The sequence below is a fragment of the Melozone crissalis genome, unplaced genomic scaffold (genome assembly GCF_028551555.1).
Source record: "Melozone crissalis strain CALT ecotype California unplaced genomic scaffold, PUWL_Pcris_2 ptg000016l_1, whole genome shotgun sequence".
NCBI classification, from domain to species: domain Eukaryota; kingdom Metazoa; phylum Chordata; class Aves; order Passeriformes; family Passerellidae; genus Melozone; species Melozone crissalis.
Window position 1 is genome coordinate 42,494,963 of NW_026535794.1, and position 25,991 is coordinate 42,520,953.

Here is a 25,991-nt window from a genome sequence, read left to right on the forward strand (position 1 = left end):
GTCACTAAAATATGGAGCCACACAATAGCCAAAAGCTACAGAAATGGAAGATCACAGAAAAGACACTTTCAGAATATAAAAGCTGGCAAGAAAATATTGAATTTCAGGTCTACTAAATAAAATATCTTCGAAAGGTTTTTTTGTCATAAAGAGATTGCTGAGCTCATAATCAATCAGTCTGGCTACTAAGACACAGCACCCCATCAGAGGATTTAGCAGAAATGAAGTACTAAATTATTCAGCACTTAAGCAACTGTGTAAGGAATATGTAGCTGAAAAGGACAAACTGCAAAACAAGATTATTTCCCCATTACATCAGTATATACTTTAGTTTTAACAGGGCTTTCCAGGGAGGTATCTAGACATTTTTCCCATGCACAGAATTGAGATCCCAGCTTTTAATCTTGCATTTTAAAGTCAAATTACTGTGGTATTTATATGCATTTGAAAAGGATCACTGCTCTCTCAAATTTTAACATTAACATTTTTACTATATTTACAGCTATGTTTTCTCTTTCTCAGTTAGGCTACCTTTCTATAAAAAATACCCAACAAAACTTCCTGCCCTTCTCTATTACAAATTTGCATAATGTTAAGCTTGTAAAGAAATATTAGGAAAGTCTCATTTTTGTGTACATGTACTACATACATAACATACATGAGTATGTCCAAGGAGTCACAGAGATAACACTTTTCAGACAAGTATTTTCAAAAAGACAACTGGAAATTACTGGAATTAAGTGTAAAAACCTAGAATTAAGTGTAAAAATCTCAGTTTTCTCAGAAAGGTTTTTCAAGCTGTCATGTACACAAACCAGATGAGATTTACATTTTTCCATGAAGAGTTTTGATGAATTTCGGACATGCTTTGATGCATCAGCTCTAATCTTCTGGAAGACTTTCCCTTTTTAAGTCTTTCTTCAGATTCATTATCAACCTTTTGAATGTCTTACAAAACATGAATACAAACCTGCTAGTGCTGGAGACTGTATCCCAGCTGTTAATACCCATAAGAACAATGCCAAAATGGGCACTATTGCATGCAATTTCATGCAATTTTCATACACAGCTGTTAAAACACAGGCAGGAGTTCTGTAACACTGGAATTCACAAAGAACTGATACTATAAAATGTTACACCAACACCTGACAAAATGGAAAATGTTGCTTGCCAGTGCCTGCAACTCAAGGTCACAGCATTAAACAGCATCAAAACAACTTGTTAAGGTGATAAATTTTGTCTCAAGCCCCCATCTCTTTTATTTTAGCATTGGATTTCCTTCTGGCAGCTGCACTAAAACACTAAACCACGCTGAGAGGCTGAATGACACGATCTGGGCATCACAGTTTATTGACTCATGATGGATAACCAACACACATTTCAATTCTTTGATCAGTGGTAGGGTTTCTTACTTACCTTTCAAATGTATGCTGCAAATTTCTGAACAGTAGAAAACCTCAAATCTAAGCCAAACAATAATGATTAAAACAGCAAGACATCAACTCCACCTAATTTAATCTTAGGATTTGTTTTTAAAGAGGATGCTTCATGAAACTTCATACCAAACATTTTCAGCTATTGGTCACAGAGCAAGCAGGAGTGTTGTACTGGATAAAACTACAGTAGATGTCAGTACTCATTCAAATATATTTCCAGAGTTGTGACAGCACTGTCTGTTGAACAGAATTTGAGGTGTTCTGCACTATTTAAAAACACAAGAGTTTCAATTCATCATCTGTTTCCATGCTGCCATAGTGACAAAAGATTTTCAGAGTTCTAACTCCTTTTTTCCCCCTGCCATATATAAAATGTTAGAAATCAAAATGTAATTCTGACAGATTTAACCCATATACATTTACCTAAATGGATAATTCTGTTACTTTGGTGACAGTCTTCAAAATAAATCAAACATGACCAAATAAACACCTACAACATGCACCTTTTTTCCCCACTGTTTTCTAAGTATGTTAAAGAATGTAAAGAGGTCCATATGTTTGTAAAGGCAACTTGATCATTCAGCAGCAAAACCAACTTACAGAAACTGCACTATAAAAAACCAGTTACACCCAGACCTTACACTGCTGAATTACTGACCTACACTCACCCTTCATTTTTATATTGCTAAACTTATGAGCAGTTTTAGAGATTTCATAGTGCATCTCCTTCAGACCTCAGGGAAAAAAAAAAAAACCCAACAGAAGAGGGAAGGCACACCCCCATGGCGTATGAGACAACCACTCTGCTGGTTCCAGGACTGGAACTCTGGTTTATTAGACCCAAGACCCTAGCCTGGGGGAACCATCAGGAAAGCAAGCTGCCATGCTACCCTTTGAGGGCTGACACATTCTGCCAGAGGATTTTGGCTATTTTCCCTTAGAGAGAATGGTGAGAATCTTCAGATGCATCCCAGATTAGAAGTGTTTTACAGCAACTGCTTCACTGCTTCTACACTTAAGCTCAGTCCCATTCCTCTTTGCAAACTTTGCCTTCTCCAACCCCCATTCCACGTCAGGGTCCCCATTACTTGTGGAAACATCCCATGCTCTCTTTCATAAAGGCCCTTTATGTCTTCTTCTCCAGCCAGTTCCAGTAGTCCATTCTGTGTTGCATAGAAAAAGTGCAGTCACTGCTTTCAGTGACATTAGTGTCAGTCCTCACAGGATGGCCTCAGGCTCTTGTTTGCATCCACTCACCTTCCCTGAGACCTTTTATCATTTCTGCAGTCGAAGCAGACAGCTGCCTTTTCCCTCAAGCTCTATAAGGGGTCATTTAACTCAAGCAAGAAAAAAAAAACAAACCCTGGTACAGTCTTTTTATTCCCAAAGACACCTGACTTTCCAAGAGCTGAATGAGGGAAAATTGCTGGGTACAGCTGATGGCACTGGCTCACTTGCTTGGCACAGGTGGGACACAGAGTAGCAGCAGTGCTAGATGGACTGAGGGAGGGCATGCGCCATGGAAGTTAAGTACTTGGAAAAAACTGTCAATTGATCTTCAAAACCTCTCCAGGCCTTGCCAGTAAATCCCCTGGATTGAAGGCCTTGAGGGAGTCACAGCTTCTGTCCTGACATTTTAGAACAGATATTTTTGAGATCACAGTGGGGGTTTTTGCTTTAAGTTTGACATCTTAATAAACAACTTGATACTGAGCCTTCTAACAGGAGAAAACGCAGAACCACACCAATTCCCCAGCTCAATACAAATAAAAATACAAGGCAAGTAAGCATTTGATGATTCCTTTTCTTTTTGCCAGTTATGGTAAATTCAAATCCAGAAATGTTAAGCAGTTGACCTTTCTCAAACGATATTTTGCTAAGTAGTAATCCAAATACCAAAATGCATCTTGGCATGTATTACAATGAAAAAGTGTTGACATGCATTCACACTTTATTTCATTTTTTTTTCAGGGAATAAAAAGTACCAGTAAGGATCCATGCATTTGCCATACTGCAAACTCCTTGTTCTTACTGAGAAGTACTTACTCTTGCAGACAATCCCACACAAATCAGTGCTTCCTTCCCTTAGATGTCACATTAAACTACTCAGGGTTTAAGTGTTGTGTATGGGATTTGCAATCTGTTATAGTGTAAGTAAAGAGGATTGTTGGTATTTATGGAGCAAATGCCGGAAAACAAAAAGAGAACAACATCTGCTTTAAGGTAGCCACAGACAGTAAAACTGGCACATTTTGGAATCCTAAGGCAACAACGTTGGACCAGCATGTGAAATTCTGCTGTAGACTCCAAGTAAATGTACTGCTGTCTTCTGCAAAGGAGAACTATTCCAATGTTTTTTCCCTTGTTTTTTTCTAATTCAGTGATAGGTAGCAATATGAAATGCCAGCATTGGCATCAGGTAACTTCTGTATTTCTGTATTCAGTGAACCCCTTAAGATGGCATGTAATGCCTGGCTAGAGTAGCACACTCTTTATTTAAGATTATTTATCTGGTGATATTTATGTACATTAAAGATAAACATGCACATTTTTGCAGACTTGAAATTTAATGTATTTTCAGAATTCACTACAAAAACGGGTTTCACAACTGTAACCATACACTGGGACTTCTACAGTAGTATGAATAATGTACAGATGTCTTTCCCAGGACTACCAATACTGCGCATTGTGCAAATTGTCTAGAACTGCAATCCTTCCTCAGCAGCAGTTGGAAGAAAATTTGTGAGCTGAATACTGATATCAAAATACAGATTTAAATAATTTACTCTTAAAAACATTCATATTTATAACCTCTTACAGAAAATAAAACAATTCATCTGATTATCAGATACATCCCTCAGTTTTTCCAGTTCCAAGGTATACACAGGTCTCCATCCTGCAGCACAGAGTAGAAATGCGAAATGCAAAGGTGCATGCCTTGTAGGTAGGGTAAGGATTCCTCCAGCAGCCTCTTACAACAATCTATCATCTGTGCACTGGAAACACTGGGCTCCTTATACAGCCGGTCCAAAGAAAATCTTTCTGTGGAAGTGTTGATCAGCTCCTTCTCTGTAAGCATCATCCTAGCAAATGGAGACAACACACAGTGACAAACTTACAACTGCATCTCTTAAAACCCCTGCCTTAAAAGAAGCATTTCAATATATACTGAACATATTAAAACCAGAAATACTGAAATAAGTAGATTAAATGCATGCAAACAAAGGTGTCAATTCATATACAGATATGGTGGAGCTGAGATTTTTGTGGCCCATGACTATCAAAGAAGTCAGAGTGAACATTCTTCCATGACTATGGGCACCATATGCCCATGGACTACATTTCAAAGCCCATGCCCTGACATCTTTTTGCTCATTAAGTAACTGGGAAAAACACAAAAACAAAAATCCCGTGAGGCTCCATTTTTAATGTAAGGAATGAAAATACTTAAATAACATTGAAAACTTAGGTTTTAAGCATAAAATCATGTTGATAATTACCCTGTCTTAATTAAACCAGTACTCTGTATGTCATCAAAACCAACAACTGATGGGTACAGTAAACTGATGCATATTAAGTGTGTTAGAACCTTTTCAGTTGCAGAACTTTGTTGATGTGTTTGGACCCAATGATCTTAAAAGTTTTTCCAACTAAATGATTCTATGAATTTTGAATCCAGATCTTGCAGATGACTTTTTCCTTCACCTCAGAGAAATAAGACACCACATGCAAACTCAAACTATTCAGAAAGAAAGTTAATGTGTAGATTTAATTAAGGCACTGGAGCTGTGACTGATCAACTGATGAAGAGACAAGTTAAGATTCAGCCAGCCCCACCAGCTCGGGCACTGTGCCACATGAACACAGCTGCACTTGCAAGCCAGCCTGGCTGCAGACACAGCTCCATTGCTGCCCTAGAGCACAGAGCCTGTGCTAGACAAGGGAGGAGCTCCAGAGCAGCAGCACCAATGGGATGTGAATCAGCCCAAGGCAAGCACAGACAGAGCGACTGACACCATTTACCTCACACGAAAATGCTACTGTAGGGCCTTGCCACTACTCCCCAGAGCTCAGGATGGGACCTCTCTGTGCTTGCACAGCGCTGAGCTCTGCTGAGGCCCAAGAGCCCAGCCCACTGTGGCAGTCAGCAATGAGCTGAGTGAGCGACTTAACCCAGGGCAAGCCTGTCCTCTCTATGGACCATTTCCACTCCACTTTCCTGAGTGCATTCCCAAATACCAAGGCACCAAGCTTTCCAGTTCTGTGAAATCTTAGGCTCCCTTGAAGGAAATCCAGTCAGCTGAAGAACTGCAGGTTTGTTTTCTGTCCCTTCCACAGGGAGGCTTGCACCTTTATCACCACACAAACCTGATACTTTAAAGAAGCATGGGAATGAAAATTCTGCATTACTACAAGACTGACATTATCCACACAGATACCAGAACTTTCTAAAGCAGCAGTGTTTGGATTTCCTCGTGCATTCAGGTCAGAATTACAGCCACTCTATACTGTTTACTGCATGCAAAACATTCAGATCCATGTGCAAAGTACAGCCAGTACATCTCAAAGTATTTTCCTTTATCACAGGGCCTTTTAAACCACCACATGAGGCCAAGGAAAGTCAGAAGGATATGAGGAAGTCCAAGGAAGCATTAAGTGGAAAAGGAGTTTCCAGCTTCGATAAAAGACAAGAGGAAACGTGACACGGCTACAAAACAAAAGCAGAGGTGATACAGAATGACTGTTTTGTATTTCCTATCACACAAGAACAAAAGAACAACAAATGACATCATCAGGCTGTGGGTATATAAATCATAGAACACCTCCACCCTCTTTCATATACACATGCCATATGGGATTCAAATATGAAGTTTGCTGCCATTGGATATTAGGAGCCACAAAATGCAAATCGGCTCAAAAAGGAGTAAGATAATTAAGAGGGGGAAAAATAAAGTCTATTGATTTCTATTAACATGAGACAATGTTTCCACCTTCAAGTACTTTCTCAAGTGCAGTCAGACTGGGAAGGAGTATGGAGTAAAAAACCCATCACATTTTTTGCCCCATGCATAAAGCCTCTCCATAAGCTAATGGACGATGGGGACAGATACTGTGACCCAGTATAGTTGTTTACTATTTCATACAAACCAGCATCAGCCAGCACACAAGATAAGCATCTTGGCTCTTACATTCTTGCAACACAGCTGCTTTTCCTCTGAGGGCACAGTTTTCCTGGATTGGTGTCTTTATGAAGTGCAGAAGGGCGAGGTTTTTTGGAGAGCTACCCAGATGCAAATGCATATATTTGCTACAACATCCCTCCCAAAATCTATAGACAATACTCTCCAGCTGTCACATGTGGACAGTTACATAGAGAGCTATTCAGTAGTTAAAATTTATATGGCAAAAATTTAGCTTCCAAGCTGGACTAGTGTTGTGGAAAAATTCCAAAAAAATCATGCTTACTGAAATCCACCTGCAAAACATAGCTTTACAAGTAATTAGGTCTTAACAGAGTTAAAACCATAGAGCCTTCAGCAAGACTCATGCCTAAAATAACTTCACAAGAACATATCTGGATCTACACATCATGTATATTGATGGCAGTGTGAAATTCAACAACTCATTAAAAGCTTTCCAAAGCAGAAAAAAAGACTTGCAGTAACGACCCCTGAAAGGACAAGTACCACCCACTTACCTGTAACAGTACTTTATTTGAAAACCCCAGTAGCTCTACTTCATCCTCAAGGACACATACAAGGTACAAGGTCAAGAAGCAAACTCACAGTTCTGATGGATATTACAGACCATGGCCCTAATATAAAGTATGGTGCTGTGACTCCCTATCATAATCACCTTGTCATCTGTGAGAGAGTACCCACAAAGTGTTTCTCTCATCATTCCTCCCCAATTTTCTTTTCTTTGCCTTGTTAGGTACTAATTAATATTTTTCTCAACTGCCTGATCAACAACTGGAAATAATGATTCTCTAGTTGGTCTCAGTTATTTTGAGTTTAGATTTCACTGCTTTTTTGTCACATTTTAATTAACATTAATAAAAATTGTTCCTTTTCTTATTCATTAAGAAGGTGTTTTCCACCTTTTCTTTGAGGACATTATTGTAAAAACAATTCTGCAATTTTGTCTTGTAAGCAAAGATATTTTACTTCTGAATGATGTACAATTGTCTCTACAAAGGTGAAAGAGGGTATTTTCTAATAACTAATAACAGCATTCACTAATGCTGTAATTCTTTACTTAGTAAAGCTGATGGGTAAAATTCTATTTTAGAAACAAAAGAGTTTTTTTCAGCAAAAGAGTATGAATACATTTTAAAAAATTCTCCTCCTTCTCCAGATAAAAAACAGGACATGCAAAGATTTTAAAGAGCTGAGTGTATCAATTCACATGAACACTTACTCCTCCTTTCTTTTCAAATTCTCTCTTGCTTCCTGTGCTTTGGCAAAAATAAACCATTGAAGAGCTGCTGGATCACAGATTGTTGGGATCATAAAGTGTCCAAGTTCATGTAGGCTTGGTGCATATCTGTCACTAATGAAACACAATGGAAGTAAAGAACAAGGTATAATTTTTTAATGCAACTATTTATATAAATTACTTTCAGAAAAAAATCTAGAGATACAAGAATATAAGTTAATCACAATCAGAATAATTGGTAAAAAGTTATCAAGTTTGGTTTATGAGAATGGAGAAATATAGTTGGTTATGCTTTTTTAAAATGACATTTCAAAAGGAGCTGACAGTAATACTCAAAAAATAGAAACACCATCATGACAGCACAAAACTTTTGATTTAACACTCCAAACTAGACAGAATTGAGTCCAACTTGAATAAAACTAAGCAGGATATTCTTCAATCTGATTCCTTCTTAACCCATAAAAATGCACTTAAAACCTTCAGGAACAAAAAGACTTTGACATAATGAAAATCTGAGATTACATTGCTTTTCTTCTTAGTGAGAACAATAAGCAGTGTAACAAAAAAAGAAAAAAGAGTAAAAGCTCTAAAAGAAATCAACCTTCCTTGCCAGCACTTACCTTTCCAGAATCATTTGCAAGCCTCGCAGACTGCGAGGATGAAAAGGCAATCTGCTGTCACGTAGTTTATTATAGAAAGAGTTCAGAGTCTCAAAGTACTCTTCTAGAGTCAACAGAGGCTGCAGTTCTTCAATGTATATTACTTGGATGCCTCCCAGAAGTTGGCTTATCCGATCTTCCAAAAGCAGCAGCCTTTTTTGAAGCTTATAATAATTTGGCAGTCTCTCAAAAATCTGTGCATACACATGAATGAACATTTTCTATGTTACAGAGCTTAAAAGTTAATTTTAATAAATTAAAAAAGTAACAAGAAACCATAGAAGAGACACTTAACAAGGCAAACATGGAACCAGAGGGGAAAAAAAATTACAATCAACGAATACCATAGGTGAGAAATATTAAGTATATATGTTTTGGGACAAGATATAATCCAACAAGCTTTTAAGTATTTTCTGTATTTATAACATAAAGGTACCAAAAGGACATAAAAACATGGATGAATATCCTCTATATATTCAAAAATTAATAGTCTCAGATAAAAAAATATATATAATCTGATGCCTATATAAAACATTTATCACCACAGTTATAGTGGTAGAGCTATTCCTCATACAGTAGTCACTACCTGCCATCTCCCCTGTTGATATTATTTTAAAGTAGCTTTTCATATAAAAAAGAAAAAGCTTCTGCCACAACAAGTCAAGGGATTTCAGACCTATCTCTTTAGAAACTCAGGAGAACAGTAGAATAGACAGTAGATAGTTCTGATAGTAGAGTCAGAACAGCTTTTGGCACAATAAAATTTGGTTCAGCATTTGCATTTGTTACAGAGAAAACCAGCAAAAATCCTTTAAATATTGTATCTCTGACCAAGCATCCTAGAGACTGACTTGGACAGTATTCTACTGCTTCCTTCTTCTAGTAATTAGTAACAATAAGTAATAGCACTTAGGACTGCTTTCTAAAACGAGGTAGAATTGGACAAATATGCTCTCTAGAAACTGACCCACCAACCTCATCAAGATTTTCACTGACTTTCTGTGTAACATTTCACATAATCTTCACTGCATTTCAAAATAAAAAGCCTCTGATTTCAGGTTCAAATATATACCACTCTTTTGTCTTCCCAAGCAAATACCATCACTACAACTAACTACACACATTGCTCCATCTGCATGTCATTTTGTGTGGCCTTATGATGCCTTTGGAAAAACCTGCAGCAAAGGTTAGAGAGATGAAGCATTTATCTCTTCAAGAAGTCAATGTTTATTTTAGTATAATCACAAAACTTTATTGCAATGACTATCAACACTCTCAAATCTCAGAAAGTCTTCTATTAAATTCTGGTTTCTCAGTTTAAGTTCTTAGTAAATTGTCCACACTAACAAGCCATGGTTTGTTTCCCCCCCCCTCAGTGAAACATATATAGGGAAAAATTCAAAGCACCACCAAAAAAAGAAGAGCAAGTGTTAACTTTTCGTATTATTCACTGACTGGAGTACAGAAATAGAATATTCTGATATTCTAGCAGGGTGAAATTTCCAACTACGAAATTCCACCAATAATCCCCTTTATGAAGAAATATTTTTTGATAGAATTATCAGTAATGTTTCAGTAACCAAGATTAAAGAAAAATTCCTCAAGTGACATGTTTATATTGCAACATATTTAGTTTTTGGTCCTTTGCATACAATGCTATCATTTAGGATGTCAGAAAGCTTATCAACTCTGAACTTTACACAAGCAGCAGCAGAATTGACATAGTCACTAAAGATAAAATTCTGCAACATCCACATTAGCTGCCTAAAAGAACAAAATAGAGTGACAGGGTTGGTTAGAGTCATTGACTGAAATTATCAGTTCACAACTCCCTTTAAATCTCATATTTATAAAAGATGGGAATAAAATCCATTAGCTCTTCATGGGAATGAACTCTTTATGATCACAAAGTATTCTGCCAGGACTCACTGCACAGACTGGAACAGTGCATAACAAATTAGTTTTCTTTATCTCTAATCAGAAGTAGTACTGACTTACTAATGAAAGCAAAGATCTAGCAAAGACTGTTGTTAGTAACAGCACACTAGGATTAAATCTCAAATGCAGCGTACACCATTATGCTAAATGCATTAGCTAAGTGTTTGCTTTAAAACACTCATTGGTTATCTGCACCTATTAATATTTTTTGTTTACAGTTTAAAAAAGGATGTCACAACAAGGGGCATTTTCATTTGATTTGAAATCTTCTTACTTTGGTCCAGTGATGGTGAACATCCATGGTCCCCAGCATTATGTGACCTGCTGCACTCATACCCGAGCGGTCTGTAAATACCACCGTGCGTCCTAGAGATGGAACAAAGCTCTTTACTAATTTGGCTTACTGCAACCATTCCTACAATTACTGAAGGCTTAACCAGGCTGCTAACATGTCACAAGAAATGTATTTCTGCAGCACAAATGCATGTGAGTAGGTGCTTCTGTTATTCTTCAAATTTTGAAAGGTTCCTGAAAAGTCCCGTTTAGGAATTTTTTTCATATAAACCTGACCCAGCATTTGCCTTCTCTCTGTTTCAACTTGATAGACTTTTATTTAATTGGGCTTTTTTCTTATGACTGTTTTTAAAATATGAGAAAATCTCATCAGAGAGGATATTCAAAGAATCTGTATAAGTCATGTGTAAAGTAGGAAATGCACACTATATACTTGAAGTATATGCAAATTAAAAGTTGGTCAAATAATTATGAATAAGGGCATTCAACTCTATTTCCAAATTCTCAGCAACATACAAGCTTGCACATTATGTTTTCATTCTTTTTTAAAACAGAGACAACATAAAGGCCTAATTCTAGGTGAATTTTTAGGGGGATAAATCAGTTTTGAGTGTGAGTATGTCTTTTTAACAAAGATCTTCAAGATCTTCAAGAACAAAGTACAAAGAACTTTAAGAATTCTTTAGGGTAAAAGCACAGGCAACTATTTATCAAAATAAGCTTCCATAAGTCTTCAGTGTGATGTATTAATCTACAAGACAAGGCTTAAGTAGAAGCTCTTGCTCTTAGAAATCAGTGTTCTGAAATCCCAAAGAAGAGCAACACTGACTTCAAGGCATCTAATCCATCCTTGTACCCTAAGGCCACATCAACTGTACTTGTATAGTTACTGATAGATATTTATCCAGTGCATTACTACATGTCTTCAAAAATGGAGACTACATCAGGTTCACAAGACAGACTTCTATAATGCTTTCTATCTTTAGCATGCTCAGGAAAAGAAACTAATTTGAAATCTGATACAATTGAAAACTACTACTCATTGTCCTTCCCACTCTGTCTTTTGGCAAAGGATTAGGTGAACCCTCAAATGAAAGCCACTCAAAACTGGGTATCTGCAGACAGGCATAAAATGTGGAATTACAATTAGAGGAAACAGCTACTGCCACAGGTCAAACAGCTGTATGAGAAGAATGGTAGGTCAGGTTTACAGAATATTTTAGTTTTTCCTGAGAAAATACCGAATTTAATATAGCTATTTTATGGAACTCATGAGAAAAGAAAGCAAGTAGCATTTTAAGGTATTCTAGCAAATCATCGCTAGGGTTAGAGACCTACTCACATTTTTGACTTGAATATACCATGGGCAACAATCTATTGCTAACTCAATCCTTTGAGAGCTTCAGTTTAGATTTTTTACTTTCATTGCTAATATTAAGCCTAGTGCCGTCAACAGACTCCACTTGCATTCATTAAGAAGTAAACTAGAAGCTGAGTGCAGTCAATCAATTCTAAGGAAAGGTCACTTTGAAAAATACCCAGTAGCTTTAAAGGTAAGTTCTCACCAGCTTTTCTGTAAGCCTGACAGTTTGTTTTTGCAGTTATCAAAAGAATCATTTGTGAAAAGAACTAGAGCTCCATTGTCCCAGGGGACTCATGCTCATTTCTGAATCAATACTAGATTAGGATATATGAAACAGGAAACAGAAATACCTTTAACATTCTCCAATATTTCAGGTCGCTGTTGGACCAAGCGACCCAGACTGTGCAGCTGGCTACAGCGGTGAGCAATGCCCCAGCTTCTCTGCCACCTAAATAAAAATGTAATTGAAAGCATTTAATCCTCAATATTATTTTCAAAAAGTCACAGAAGTTGAGATGCAACTCAAAGACTTATAACACAAGCAAAATAGCACCTCAACAGTAATAAAAGCAAAGGCTACCCAAAAGGTGTCTATGTCATATGCTATTTGAACTGATAAGAAGCCTAAATAAAATTCCAGTGTTTCTTAAAGTGAATCCCAAAAAACAAACAAAGAAAACCAACACCAGGAAAAATAAATATAAAACCAGGTAGATAGAACTCATAAATCTCTCCCCCAGAAAGAAGGGGGTTAGTAAGAGAACAGCACCAGACAACCCAGTATTTGGTTTGGTCATGGACCATGCAGTTTGTTTGGACACTGTGTAATGTTTGTCCAGAGGAGCAAATACAGTATGTAAGGACATTGTCTTCTTTTCTTTTTTTTTTTGGTTCCTAGCCCAAAACATTACCACAATTCCAATGGAAAGTTGCTATTATTAATATTTTATATTATTAAGTATTATTCATATTTTATAGTAAATTTTGTTAAACCATACAAGAGCCAGGTGTTACCCTGCTGGCTTTAATACACATAGTTTTGACATTTTTTTTATCACAAACCGATGAGACTGATAGCTAAGCAAATTTCAAAAAGCATCTAAACTGTGAAGGCCCAGTGTATTGGAAAAATACACCTTTTTACAGACTATTAATTGATGGAAAACTGTTTCAAAGTGGAAAATTCCTTTATTGTACTGTGTTTGTCTGGAATTCATTTTCTTCCTAACACTCATATTTTGTATTTTATTAATAGTGATCATAACACACCAATATTTTGGCTATTGTGCAGTGCTGGCACAGTGTCCAGGCCTTTACTTTTTCCTCCCACTCTGCCCCCCACCATCAGGAAGCAGGTTGGGGTGGACAAGGTGCTGGGGGGGGACACAGCCAGGCTGGGTGACTCCTACAAAAACCAAAGGGATATTCCAGACCATATGTCATGTTCAACAGTAAATGCTGATGGAAAGAAGGAAGGGGAACCTTTATGGCTGTGGTGTTTGTCTCCTCAAGCAGGCATTACACATGCTGAACCCCAACTGCCCAAAAGTGGCTAAACACCTGCCCATCAACGGGTAACACAGAATTAATTTCTCCTTTTGCTTTGCTTGAACTCACAGTTTTGCTTCATTTCAGCTATTAAACTTCTACCTTAATCCACAAATATTCTTGCTTGTGCTCTTCCTATTCTCTTCCTCCTTCCATTGGGGGTGTATGAATGAACAAGTGGTTGTGTGGGTACTCAGCTGCTGGCTGGGATCACTCAAAACATCTCATTTAGGAAAACCTAACTGGCAAAACCTCACTCTTTGGTTTGCAGAGAATGGCACTATGCCACAGCACTTGTGAGGCAATTTAATGAAATACAAGTAATTCAAACAATTATTTACTGTTACCTAGCAATATCACTTTGCTTTCAGCAGCATCAGACTGTAGCAGAAAAAGGGGGCCATTTCTTCATCTGTCCTAAACTTATACATGGAATAATGCCAGTGACCCAGCTACTTTTCAGATCTCTGCGAACACTAGCACAAGGCTCCAGAACCACAAGTCATAGTGCCCTATTAAGATACTGACTTGTCAGATTTCCAACACTCACATTCTTTTCTGAATTAAAACAATGTAACTCATGGAAGATAAATAACTCTTCATGGAACACAATAATTTTAATGTATTTTAGAAGTAGAAATTATTTAAGAAAATTAATATAGGCTACGAATAAAATCAAACCTATCAGTTTAATACTGAAGACTGTTCCAGAATGTTAAAAACCCTCACCACAGAACATTTACAGAGCATTAGAAATTGTGTTCAAAAAACCTGGCTTCAGCATAAAGGAAACCAGGGTCTTTTGCAGGGTGAAAGTACAAAAGCATGATTTTAGAAGCTTCAACTCTCTCTTTCCTGGTTAAAGAAGTAGAACATAACAGACTAGCCCTTGAAATAATCCCCCAAAGTTTATTTTTCCATTTGTGAATACCTTCACTGCCACTTTCCCCACCCTGAATATCCCACTTCACAATATTCTCACTCAAATGCACAAAAATGAAAAAAGGATTGCAAATTATTTTCTGGAAGTATTCTGAAGAATCAAGACCTTCAACTGTACTCAGATCTTTCAAACAAAGAAATCTCCTCCTCTGGAGAGTGAGAAACTAAACACTAAAAGAAAGAACATTTTTATTAAGCATTCACAGGATGTCATTATGTACTATGTGCAAAGCTGCACTTCACTGCTGCTCTAGTTAACTTTGTAGATAGTAACTTGATTTCAGGAAATGCAATTTTAACCAGCAAAACATCCAAACTAACACATACACACCAGTTCTGTTTCTGTGTTTACCTCAACTGGAGCCTACACTTTCAAATTTCAAAAAGTTACAAATAGGAGGTCTCTCAGAGGAGATTGTAACAGGAAACTTTTGATCCAGTAGAACACTTCTAGAAATTTACTCAGTGCAGTAACACTTCTTCATATATGAAATATAGCTGTTTTGCTGAAATAAGCTTTTAAAGTTCATAGCAGAGTATTAGACAACACTTCCTTGCTTTGACTGTCTTAATCCAAGTTCAGCTGATCTAATTAATTACCTGATATCTGAGAGCTGGAGTTCATGAGAAAGTTCAATTTTTAAACGTTCTAATTCTTTTCTAAGCGGCAAACTCTTTTTCAGCTTTTTTACTGCAATTGCTGCATTATCATCTAGCCAGGACCTGAAAGAGGAGGAAAAATACTCAACAGTAGAAGCATGCTGCTGTATGATTTATCATGTAAACAGTACAAGTAACTCAATTCTTACTGACAATATGTTTCAAGCCAAATTATCGGGTAATGGGATTTTTTAAAAATACAGGATAGAAGATGAAATTGCTAAATGCTTCACCTTAAGATATCTACAAAGGAAACCCTGGCACTTAATATCTTTGGAGAAGCCTAAGAATTCTAATAATCAAAATCACTGACAGTGTTCAAACTGTAACACTTGGATGTTTGTTTAAAAGGCAAAAAACAACAGATCACTGTGACTTCAGGGGACACCTTCAGAACTCTGATTTAATTTAAGGAGTTTCCACATATGTGCCTATAAAAAACCCGAAACAATCCCACACACACCAAAACCTAACACAAAACCCCAAAGTGATCATAGCAGACTATCAAATATGGGAGGTAGTACTAAAGGGCTAGGTTAGGTAACTTTTAAAGAGCTGACATGAACATAGATTAAACAGGTCAAAGTTTTATAGTTTTTTTGCCAATAATCACAACCAGGCAAACACGACTCTTTGAGTACATCTAAAATTTCAGCAGGTAATTTTGTTTCTAGGAAAAGGTTACTATTTAAGAGATTTAGCCTTTTTCATAGTATAAACTAATTTTCATACTCTAACTTTTGCAAACAAATAGTTGCATTCTCATTTGTATTTGAAAAAAATTCAAACTCAAGTAAAAAGGGAGGCCTGATGCCAGCTGTCTGTGTATAAAAACAAGACTGTTAATACGTAACTGTCTGTGGCACTCCTTGTAAATGTGTAAAAAATAAGTAAAAATATTCTCTAGCATGTTAAATCTCAGTTAAATGCTTTATAATTGTGTATTTGAGAGTAGTTTTATTTGTGAGTTGGTATGCAGGACAAGGGGCATACTTTGCTCTGAAGATCCTTCCAGCATAGTTCTGCATTCATTTCAAATGGGACTTAAATCTCATTGTTACAGAAGTTTTTCAAGGCCCCAAAATGTGAATGTGTCAGAAAATGAGCATGTACCAATTTTTTTAAACTACCAACTTTACTACAAAACATACTACATGTAATGCAAGTTCAGCATTTATAACTACACTGTTATATTCAAGTTTTTCTGCTGAACAACAAATGAGAAGCACAACACTAAGATATAGTGTTAACATGCATATTAAAACCTTTTAACCCTAGTTTTCATGTATTATCTTCCACCCTCAACAGAATGGGATAATGAAATAGGAACCATGAAGTTAACAGCAATACAGGTTTGTGTTACAGAAGTCCTATAAGAGGTAAGGAGCTATTTGGAGCAGTGGGGCCCCTGTCTCTTTTTGAACTGCCACCAATATTTCATAAATCTGAAAAACTAGATCAACCATAACTAGATTGACCAAACATGACTGCTGGGCAAAGAGACCAGAATGCTTCAGCTTTCCTGGCACTGTAGTTATTCCAGGAGCTCATCTGAACTCTAATTATAACAAGCATGGCAAAATTACATGTTGGACAATAAGGTTTTGTATTGTTCAGAATGTTAATTGCCTACCTTTAAAAAACTCAGCATTAGAATAAGACCAATTTAGGTTTCAAAATTTCAGTTCAATGAAAGCATTACATACAGTAAAGTTGTTTCCACTCTCTGGGCTTGCTCTAGTTCCTCCTCAGGATCCTTGAATCCAGTAAATGAATAATAAGTCTTATCCCATTTGATAGGTCTGTTCACTGTGCTTTTTGCTTCCTTGTGGGGCTGAGAGTTCCCATTCAAACTCTGAACATGCTCTGTAGATAGACTGCAGGAGTTGAGAATATCTAGTACTGTGCTCAGGAGATCCCTAGTATGTAATGTAAAACTGACCGCTCGAAACCCTGTAAAAAACAAGTATGATTTAATTAAAATTATTTTAAATGCATTCCCATTTATTTCCTCTTACAGAAGAAGCTTGGCAAGGCACAGGTAGTTGAAAATTGTGATGATACTGTTATTTCAATACTCACTGCAAAATTCACATGCAGCTTAACTATGTCCCATCACTTAGCTACTGGGCCTAATTTCCCTAATTAGAAAGTAAGCTTTTGACTCAAGAGCAGAAGACAGGTTCCAGTTCAAATGTTATGTTAAGGAGACCAGACAAAACCCTACTACCTTCTTGAAAAACAGCAAGATTTTATTTTCTAGCATGAGGGTGCCACACAATTTGCTCAAGTGTTTTGACTGTCAGGATACAGAATGTAAAACTCTTCTGTTAGGTAAGGCATATTGGTACTGCAGAGTAAAGTCAATCAAAAGCAACAATCCAAATTTGGCAATATTTTTTGTAGTCTCAAAGAAAAGACACAATGAAGTAAATTAAAACTTCAGATATCATAGAGCTTATTCTTAGAGAGTAAGTTCCTACTGATTCTACAAGTGTCCTGACACTGTGTACAACATATGAACTGCCATGAGGACAAGGACCCAACTGTTGCTCCAGTTAAACATGGCAATGGAATTAAAATGAGAAATATGATCATTTACATCCACCTTTTTTACTTTCTTATACTGTAACTTGACCTCAGGGCTGTAATGTCTCATTCTTTCAAGGCTTTTTAAAGCTTAAGATGTTTAATTACTTGGGATGGTCCCACCTGCCTGATCTAATACAGATTTTCATGGTTTGACAGGATTTTATTCAGTTGAAAAGTCATTACAACTGCACAGGGCTAAGCAATGGTCTGAAGGAATTTAAACACAGGAAGATACATTCTACACAATATAAAAGCACCTGAAGCACTGAAGGATTCTGGAACATTAGAAGAGTTTGGTTCTCTTTCTCTTACATAAAAAGTAAGCTGAGTTGGCTTAAAGGAACGAAATCCTGGTTTCTGTAGGTTCTCCAAGTAGCCATTTAGCCTCTTCAGAGAGTTTTCATTTACTGCCTGTTTTAAAACAAAACCAAACAAAAATTACAGATCCTTCATTTGGGCATTTTTCATCTAAACCTTTTTAATCTTATATGCAGAATTAAGTTTCACAAAATGTCAGTTGCTTTTAACAAGTACTAATATGGTTCATATTCTCAGCATTTATAATCACCTTGCACGAATAATTTGTATGGTGAACATACTTGCATATTTGTGTACATTCCAAAACCCACTGGCTTTCAAGCTTAAAGAAATTAATTGATTCAAATACAATGCACAGCATTTCAAAGGGATAAAATATATTATAAATTCGCCTGGAAGGACTCAGTACTTTCTTTATAACAATTAGAAAATATGATTAACAAATAAGGCACTTTCAAGGGATCTATCCCTGCTAAAAATTAAGGAAGTGTATCTTTTTGTTCTCTGGTACCAACCATAATGAATTCTAACATTACTTTTCTCTCTCTGACAGCAGGAAAACTAGAAAATTTCCATCCTGGATACATGAAATATTTACAAAGAAAGCATACTAAAGTATTTTACCCTCTCTTTGGGATGCTGGCCAAAGAAATCTGGATGTACAGCAAAATAGAAAGGTCTGAGAGCATTGATGGCATCGGCGCCTGACAAAGTTCTTGACTGACGAATGCACTGCAGCAATATCTTGTCCAGACACAACCTAACAAAGCAGTAAAATGTTTATGTATGATGTTACCAATTAAGTGACAAACTGATACAATTACACTAAAATGTGATAGAATGGAGTAAACATTTCTAGTTGCAAGTATAATAATTTAAAACTGGAGAATTTAAATTAGGAGTCTGAATTCTGGATCTTTCCCCTTGGGATTAACAAAGAGTGTTTTGACAGTGCCAATCCCATGGGTTTGAGGAATGGTGGATGCTAATGGTTGAATAAGACATGTAAATAAGTATAGAAACTTTTCTCTACTTTCTCAAATAAAAATTCCGAGTCAAGTAGTTCAAACTGGAAATACTGCTTTTAGTGCTATTTTTTGGTAGACATTGAAGCTGCTCCAAAAAGCCAACCTTTACATACCTCTGAACCTCCAAGGTAAAAAGCCAAACCCAGTATTTTTCAAGCAGTGCCAAAAGAATATTAAATTTTACCCAGGAATAATAATCACAATTCAGTGAAAAAAAGTTCTGCATTAGTTTCTGAGCTCTATACTTGTGTCTATTAAAAAAAAATACCTACTTTCCTGAACATACTCTTTTATAGAAAACATCAAGTAAAAAGACAATACTTTTTGCACTTTCATCTTCATTGAATTACAAGAAACCAGGACTAAAAGAAATTTAATGGTAGGAGAAAAAGATTGGTTTACCTAAGATCAGAAGGAAAAGTTAAGTTGAAGAAGTTCTAGGAAGTTCAGAGAGTTCAAATTACAGAATGCCTGCAATTATGTAGAAATTAAACAACAGTTCTGTAATGAGCACATTTGTGTTACAGAAGACTGAAATGGAAAGAAAAATCACCAAAATATCCTGCCATAGCTCAAAGGTAATATGCACATTTAGCAAACTAAGAAGCAAGAGAGTATACATTAAAGCAGCAAGAAAATGTGAATTGGGAGATATACAATAGGTTTCTCCTTCAGCTGATTTCACAAGCTACAAATTGATCAGGGCAATTCTGGTGATTAACACTCATTTTAGTTTGCAATCAGAAGGGCAGACTCTGCTCTATCAATGCAGTTTCACTCCTCACAGTTTCACTCAAACTGCAACCCCCAAATAGGAAAATATATGATAGATTACAGACAAAGCTGCTTCCAACTCACATAAAACTAATAAGTTATTAATAATAGTTAGCAGGACTGTTTTACAGAGATCTATTTACAGAGATCTATTACAGAGATCTATTTATCCAGCATCCTAGATCAAATAATCATCCTGGACACAAGACACATGAGACTTTCCCAACTGCTATCATTAATTTAAAAAAAAAATTAAAAATCCCCAAATTTGTTCTCAGACAATAAGCAGAATGCTTTATTTTGGAAAATAATAAGTGATAATATTTGAGTTGTCAAGCAGAAGCAGTGACCCTTACTTTACCTTTTTTTCTGTCAACCTTCCCAGCTCTTCAATTAGAAACATGAAAGCAGTGAAGACTAATTTTTTCTGCCTAAGAGGTAGGCAAATATTTAATTAGCAGATCTTAAAAGTCAGCTTGCTGAAAATAGAGGTTATTGTAGAAAAGTGGGACAAAAACCTCATGATGTAGGAAAGCTGATGGAATTCCAAATCTGCTATGACTAAAAAACAATTTTCATGCATGTAGATGAAATGTAAGATTAAAAAAAAGCTAAAATATATCACTGGCAAACACTTCTACCTCCTTGCTCATCTCAGAGACTCTAACACTAAAACTAGTCATCACTACAGCCCAAGATTGTACTCAAAACAGCAGGAGATGGTGAAGTACCACAGCAATATCATATTATTAGGGAGAATGAAAGCTCTTAATGACAAAATCATGCCACAGTTGCCCAGTGAGGCAGGAAAAACATCTCTACTAGACAAGACAAGACAGGCAGCAAAGCACTCTGGATAAAAGTCCACTTGGTCATATGCTTTACCAGTTTGGATCTGGAAGCACCAAAATAATTGTCTTGCTGAGAAAAAAAAACCAGTGAATTTTTCTCTTTTTTCAGGTAGCAAGTGGACACAAAACAGTAAAAGGAAAAAAAATATTTGCAGCAAAGAAAAACAGTAAACGAATCAGTTACCCTTCTGATTGCAGCTGACTGACATGCAAGAAATTCACATCCTCCTAGACCAAGGTGCTAGGAGGAAGAGTAGCTCAGTTCTCTGTTCACCATTTCCCACATCCACTCTCAAGCTACCCTGCATGATGTTTCCAATAGTCCAGAAAGAAAGTTCAACATAGCTGGAAACCATTAATCATACTTTTGAGTTTATTAATCATGAAGTTCCATCTGTTATTCTAGATGAAAAATGGCCAAGTATGGCTAACTTTAGTTCCCTTGTTTTGTATCTAAACAACACTGTCATGCTAGAAGGAAGGCTTAGGATTCCAGCCAAAAGTCTATTTTGAACTTGCTTAAAAGAGAAATGCTCAAAGGCCAAAATTAGTCTGCGTGACAGAAGGAAGAATTCATTCACTGAAGGTGAAAGACAGAACTCCGAGGCATCTTTCAGCTGCAGTGACAAAGTAAGTGAATTAAAATGGATTTAGAGGGAGAAAATGCAAGAAAGATGTTTATGGCTTCACTCACAAGGAGCAAAGATTGTTCCAAGAGCTTCATTTAGATCTGAAGCGCAGAGAAAGGCTTCGTATCAAAATCAAGGTCACAGCCACTTTGAGGGCAGCGCCTCTGCTTCACGAAAGACATGAAACACAATCTCTACTAGAACACATTATGCAATCATACTCCAAGACTGATTTAATTTATTGGTTTAATAATTCCCTTCAACTTCCTTTTTCTTCACATCTCTCCAAAGTTCAACTTTTTGGCGTAAAGCTTTGGCACTGAAAAGCTCTGTTAAATTAAGTTCATAGTTACAGATGTATTCACACAATTTGAAGCACTGAGCTTTAATAACTCAATAATGCAGTAATATGTTGGATATCATATTCATATTTCTCATAATTAAGCCATTTTAAAACCCTTGTTTTGTTGAGAGCCTTTTTAATGTCTCACTTGAGGACAGGCATATGGCTTTGGAGGATTTTCAACTGTGGATGCTCTGCTGAAAGCTCCAAGCTGTAAAGATGAGAATGTCAAAGAAATAAGCATGAAACAAAAGTACCAAACCAGTTTCACAAATATGCAAGTCATAAGCAAACACTGAAACATATGCTAAAGGTAAATTAGGTCAGTAACATGCCATACCTTCTCACGGTTCTCAAGCAGCAAAACATTTCAGCAACTTATTGGTTGAGCCAAATTTCAGCCATCCACTAACTCACTTAAAAAAAAGGAGAAAATAAAAAAAATCCTTTTAGAAATGGACATGGTATTTCCCCCTGTTACTTGCCAATCCACTTTCTAAATTTTGGGTGATAACTTCTAAAGTCACAATAGTAATACAAATTCAGCAAGCACATATAAAACCTAAAGCTTTTTGTAAGAATTCTTTCAGTTTCCTCTACTAACAGTGAGTCTTGCCAATATTATGAGTTGTTACAGTATCTTGATTTGAGAATGAACATTTAAAGGTACTCCAGTTAGGGAAAAAGAGCTCCTAAGAATTTAAAAAGCAAACAAATAGAAGCTTTCTTTAAGCACTAACACAAGTAAACTTTTACTAAGTCCTACACCCTAACAAATAATAATACCTTAAAACACAAGTGCCAATAACTTTATGGGAGGGTAATATAAAACCAGAGGGAAAATCACTGTCATACAGCCTGGGATTCTTAATCAAAGGTTTGCTGACATTTATAAAAAATGAATCAGCAATTCTTAACCAGTAACTTAGGCAATTCTTACCAATAACTTATGCACTAAGAAACTGCAGGCTAGAGTTTGCCAACAGCAGACGAACCACTTGGCATGTCAGAGTGCAAATATACACCTAATTATTAGGGATTATGTGGTAAACTCCCTATTGGCAATGTTTTCAAGCTTTTTTTTTTTTTAATACACTTTGCACTTATCAAAATAACATGCCTGCTATATATGCCATTTTAAAGAACCCGAGATGAACAGCTATCAGAGAAACATCATCTGTGTTCCAATACAGAATGACACTTCCTATGCCTACTTTGCAAAATACCTGAAGTTTCAGAAGTGCATATTACTAATACCAAAATACTTAATGAAGAACCTAAATTTTCACTAGAGGCAGGTAGTAGGAAGAAAAAAATACACTGAGCTAGAATATCCCCAAAACATTTGGTAATTTTTGTCTTCTGATTTTCAGATATGTAGGCAAAACAGTATCCCTGTCATTTTCACTGTCTGTAACAGGAGTCCGAATCATAAATTAAGTTAAATACATTAACAAGCTCTCTGGTCATAAAACAGTTTTCCTTTACTGTAATTTCAGCTTCAGGGATCTGGGCAGAGGATGGAAAAAACTCAAGAATCTCACTTAATCCGCGGTGACGCTTTATATAACCAGACAAAAGCATCATTGTTTCTTGCTTTAAACGCTCTATTAACAGCTTGGAAATTGGTACACGGCTTAGCTGAAAAACAAAACTTCCTGGGTTAGGCTAAGCTTCACCTGCACCCCACCTCAAAGACAAGCCCAGTGAAACACAACGAAATGTGAATTGTGTCGCAGAAGGCTTTGGCACCCCGACGTGTGTCACATCGCTGGCAGCCCCGCTCAGCCCGCTGCTGTCTGCCTCAGGTGTTTACCCACACTTGAGGCAGCACGGAGACAACAGCGCGAGAAGCAACAAGATGACAGCGCTCAGAAAATCAGCTGGGGTGAACGCGACTCGCTCACTGCCTGGAAGGGAATCAGCCGCGGCGCTCCGAGCACTAATAATTTAAAGCACCGAAAACAGAGCCCTGTTACAATTCGCGTTAAGATCTGCTAAAGGCAAGGTCTTCCCAAAGGACGGCAGAGCTGACTGCGATCCGGCTCTCGGGCCTTTCGCACCCTCAGGAACAAGACGCGGGATAAGGAGCGGCCGATGCCGGGCCGGGCCGGGCCGAGCTCAGCCCAGAGCCGGGGCCGCGCGTGCCCGCGCGCACGTACCGCCGCCGGCCCCCACCCCACCGGCGGTCACCGAGCGACGCGGCCCGGCTCGGCTTCAAAGCAGACACCCCCCACACACCGCCCAGGCACGGCCTCGCACCGTCCTCCGGCCGCCGTCCGAGCGGACCCCCCGCACAGGTGGGCGGTGGGCCGCGCTGCCTTCGCTCATGCCCTCCCCTCGCGGAGAGGCGCGCCGAGGGCCCCCGCCCGGCCCCGCTTACCGCCGAGGCCGGACGGCGACCGCCGGGGCTCGGCCCCATCGCCCCCGCCGACGGCCCCGGAGGGGGCGGGCCCGGGGGATTCCCGCCGGGGGCGGGGCCGGCGCGCGCCTGCGCTCCCGCCCCCTGGCGGCTCCTCCGCTGAGCGGCCGCTCGGGGCGGGCGGGGCTCCCCTCGCGCTCCGCCCGGGCCCCGCCCCCTCGCCCGGGCCCCGCCCCCCTAGCCGGGCGCGCGCCTCGAAGGCCCCGCCCCCCAGGGGCGCCTGAGGGTAGAGCCCCCTTCCCTCTGCTGAGGCTGCTGCGCCCGTCAGTCCGGATACGCCTGCAGCGGGTCCTCACGGATACAGAAAATACGGGATAACCCGACACGGGAAAACCCCGACAAAAGGAATGCCTGCCCTTTTGCTCAGGAGATGGGAGTAATTTAGCCAAATGCTTGCGTGCGTTTCACGTAGCCTTTTGTTCTACAGAAAAAAACCCACCAAGTAGGCGAAGAAGCAGGCGTGAGCTCTGCAGTCCCCAGGGGAATGGAAGAGCCGCTTCCCTGCAGTTACACAGAATCAGCTAGGTTGGAAAAGACCTCTGAGATCATCGAGTCCAACCTGTGACCCAACACCACCCGGCCACTAGACCATGGCAGTGAGAGCCACGTCCAGTCTTTCCTCGAACACCTCCAGGGACGGTGACTTCACCACCTCCTTAAACACATTCCAGTGTCTAATCAGCCTTTCTGTGAAGAAACTCCTCCTATTGTCCAACCTAATCCTCCCCTGGCACAGCTTGGTCTATGTGCTGCAATAGTAACACTCGACGTACACATATATTTACACATCTTTTTTTTTTTTTTTTGACATCAAGCTAGTTGGTGTCAAAATGCACCTGATACAGGGACATGGAACCTCGGAGCAAAAATATCTATTGCTGCCGGTGTTCCAGTACAAAGGGAGATTAACTGCTGGGATTGCTGTTACTTGCATGCAATCTATTGCATTTCCAGACAAAAAAGGTTAAAAAGAGAACTGTCAAGGTTTAGGAACTATCTGCAGTTCAGTGAAGCTTTAAATCAAGTTAACATTCTCACAGCCCTTGGGGGATTTTCATAATTTCTGTAACATGCAGTGTGTTTTTCACTTTTCAACAGAAGCCAATCAGTTATGAAGCAAATTGGCTGGACAATTATGCAAATGAAAAAAGAAATTTAATTGATTCAACAGAAGAGCATGCTGTTTGTTTCACCTGGATTTTAACTTCCTGAGGAATAAAATAAATTGGGAGAGGTCATCAGGAAGTGCCAGTGCCAGATACCAACTCCACCGCTTAGGGTACATATTTTCAAACAGAGCACCCCCATCCTGCCCCAGCTCAGGAATTAATTCCTGCTTTTTATCTAAGTCCCAACATGGGAGTACTACTGTGGTTTTATCTGGTCATGATTTCCCTATCCATATATCCATACCCAGGACACATCCCACTAGCTCAGCAAGAGCTGCACAGATTTCTAAATGGAAAGCTTGTTTTATACCAGATAAAATTATCATCAAGTTTGTATTTTGACGTCTTAAGCCCTAACAGAGAATTTTAAACATTCTTGCTTCTTAATTCTAAGTTGCTACAAGTGGCAATTGGAACTGTTTTCTCCTCACTCGTTTGTTTCTGGTTTGGTCCTTGGTCTGTGGAAGGTCAAAAAATAGCATCAGTTTCTCCAATCCTCTCACATGCAATGGTCCAGAACTCTGAGACAATCATGTCAGTATCATTCAGATACTACACATCATTCTAGTAATTAAAAAAAAGTTATG

The 25,991-nt window shown here is 38.2% G+C and overlaps 1 protein-coding gene across 2 annotated transcripts; it reads right to left on the bottom strand.

Annotated features, from left to right (window-relative positions):
* Nucleotides 1–3,220: 3,220 nt before the first annotated feature.
* TCAIM (T cell activation inhibitor, mitochondrial) lies at nucleotides 3,221–24,282 on the bottom strand. 2 transcript variants are annotated; one of them, XM_054273628.1, is made up of 11 exons: nucleotides 24,197–24,282; nucleotides 22,154–22,229; nucleotides 18,813–18,948; nucleotides 18,128–18,281; nucleotides 16,985–17,231; nucleotides 15,219–15,341; nucleotides 12,479–12,576; nucleotides 10,746–10,837; nucleotides 8,495–8,727; nucleotides 7,857–7,988; nucleotides 3,221–4,519 (listed from the first exon to the last, which is right to left on the bottom strand). In XM_054273628.1, exons 2-11 carry the CDS (start codon nucleotides 22,180–22,182, stop codon nucleotides 4,294–4,296), a joined length of 1,470 nt encoding a protein of 489 aa, XP_054129603.1. In that variant the 5' UTR covers nucleotides 22,183–22,229; nucleotides 24,197–24,282; the 3' UTR covers nucleotides 3,221–4,293. The 2 variants fall into 2 exon arrangements, with proteins under 2 accessions (XP_054129603.1, XP_054129604.1); XM_054273629.1 differs by lacking the exon at nucleotides 24,197–24,282 and adding an exon at nucleotides 24,076–24,170.
* Nucleotides 24,283–25,991: the final 1,709 nt, after the last annotated feature.

Excerpts from the sequence above, each read along its gene's own strand:
- TCAIM (XM_054273628.1), bottom strand. The coding sequence starts at position 22,182 with ATGTTTTGCTGCTTGAGAACCGTGAGAAG. Across the intron at positions 15,342-16,984 it reads AGAGTGGAAACAACTTTACT|GTCCTGGCTAGATGATAATG; the intron begins GTATGTAATGCT and ends CTCCTCTTTCAG. Across the intron at positions 10,838-12,478 it reads AATATTGGAGAATGTTAAAG|GACGCACGGTGGTATTTACA; the intron begins GTATTTCTGTTT and ends TTCCATCTCTAG.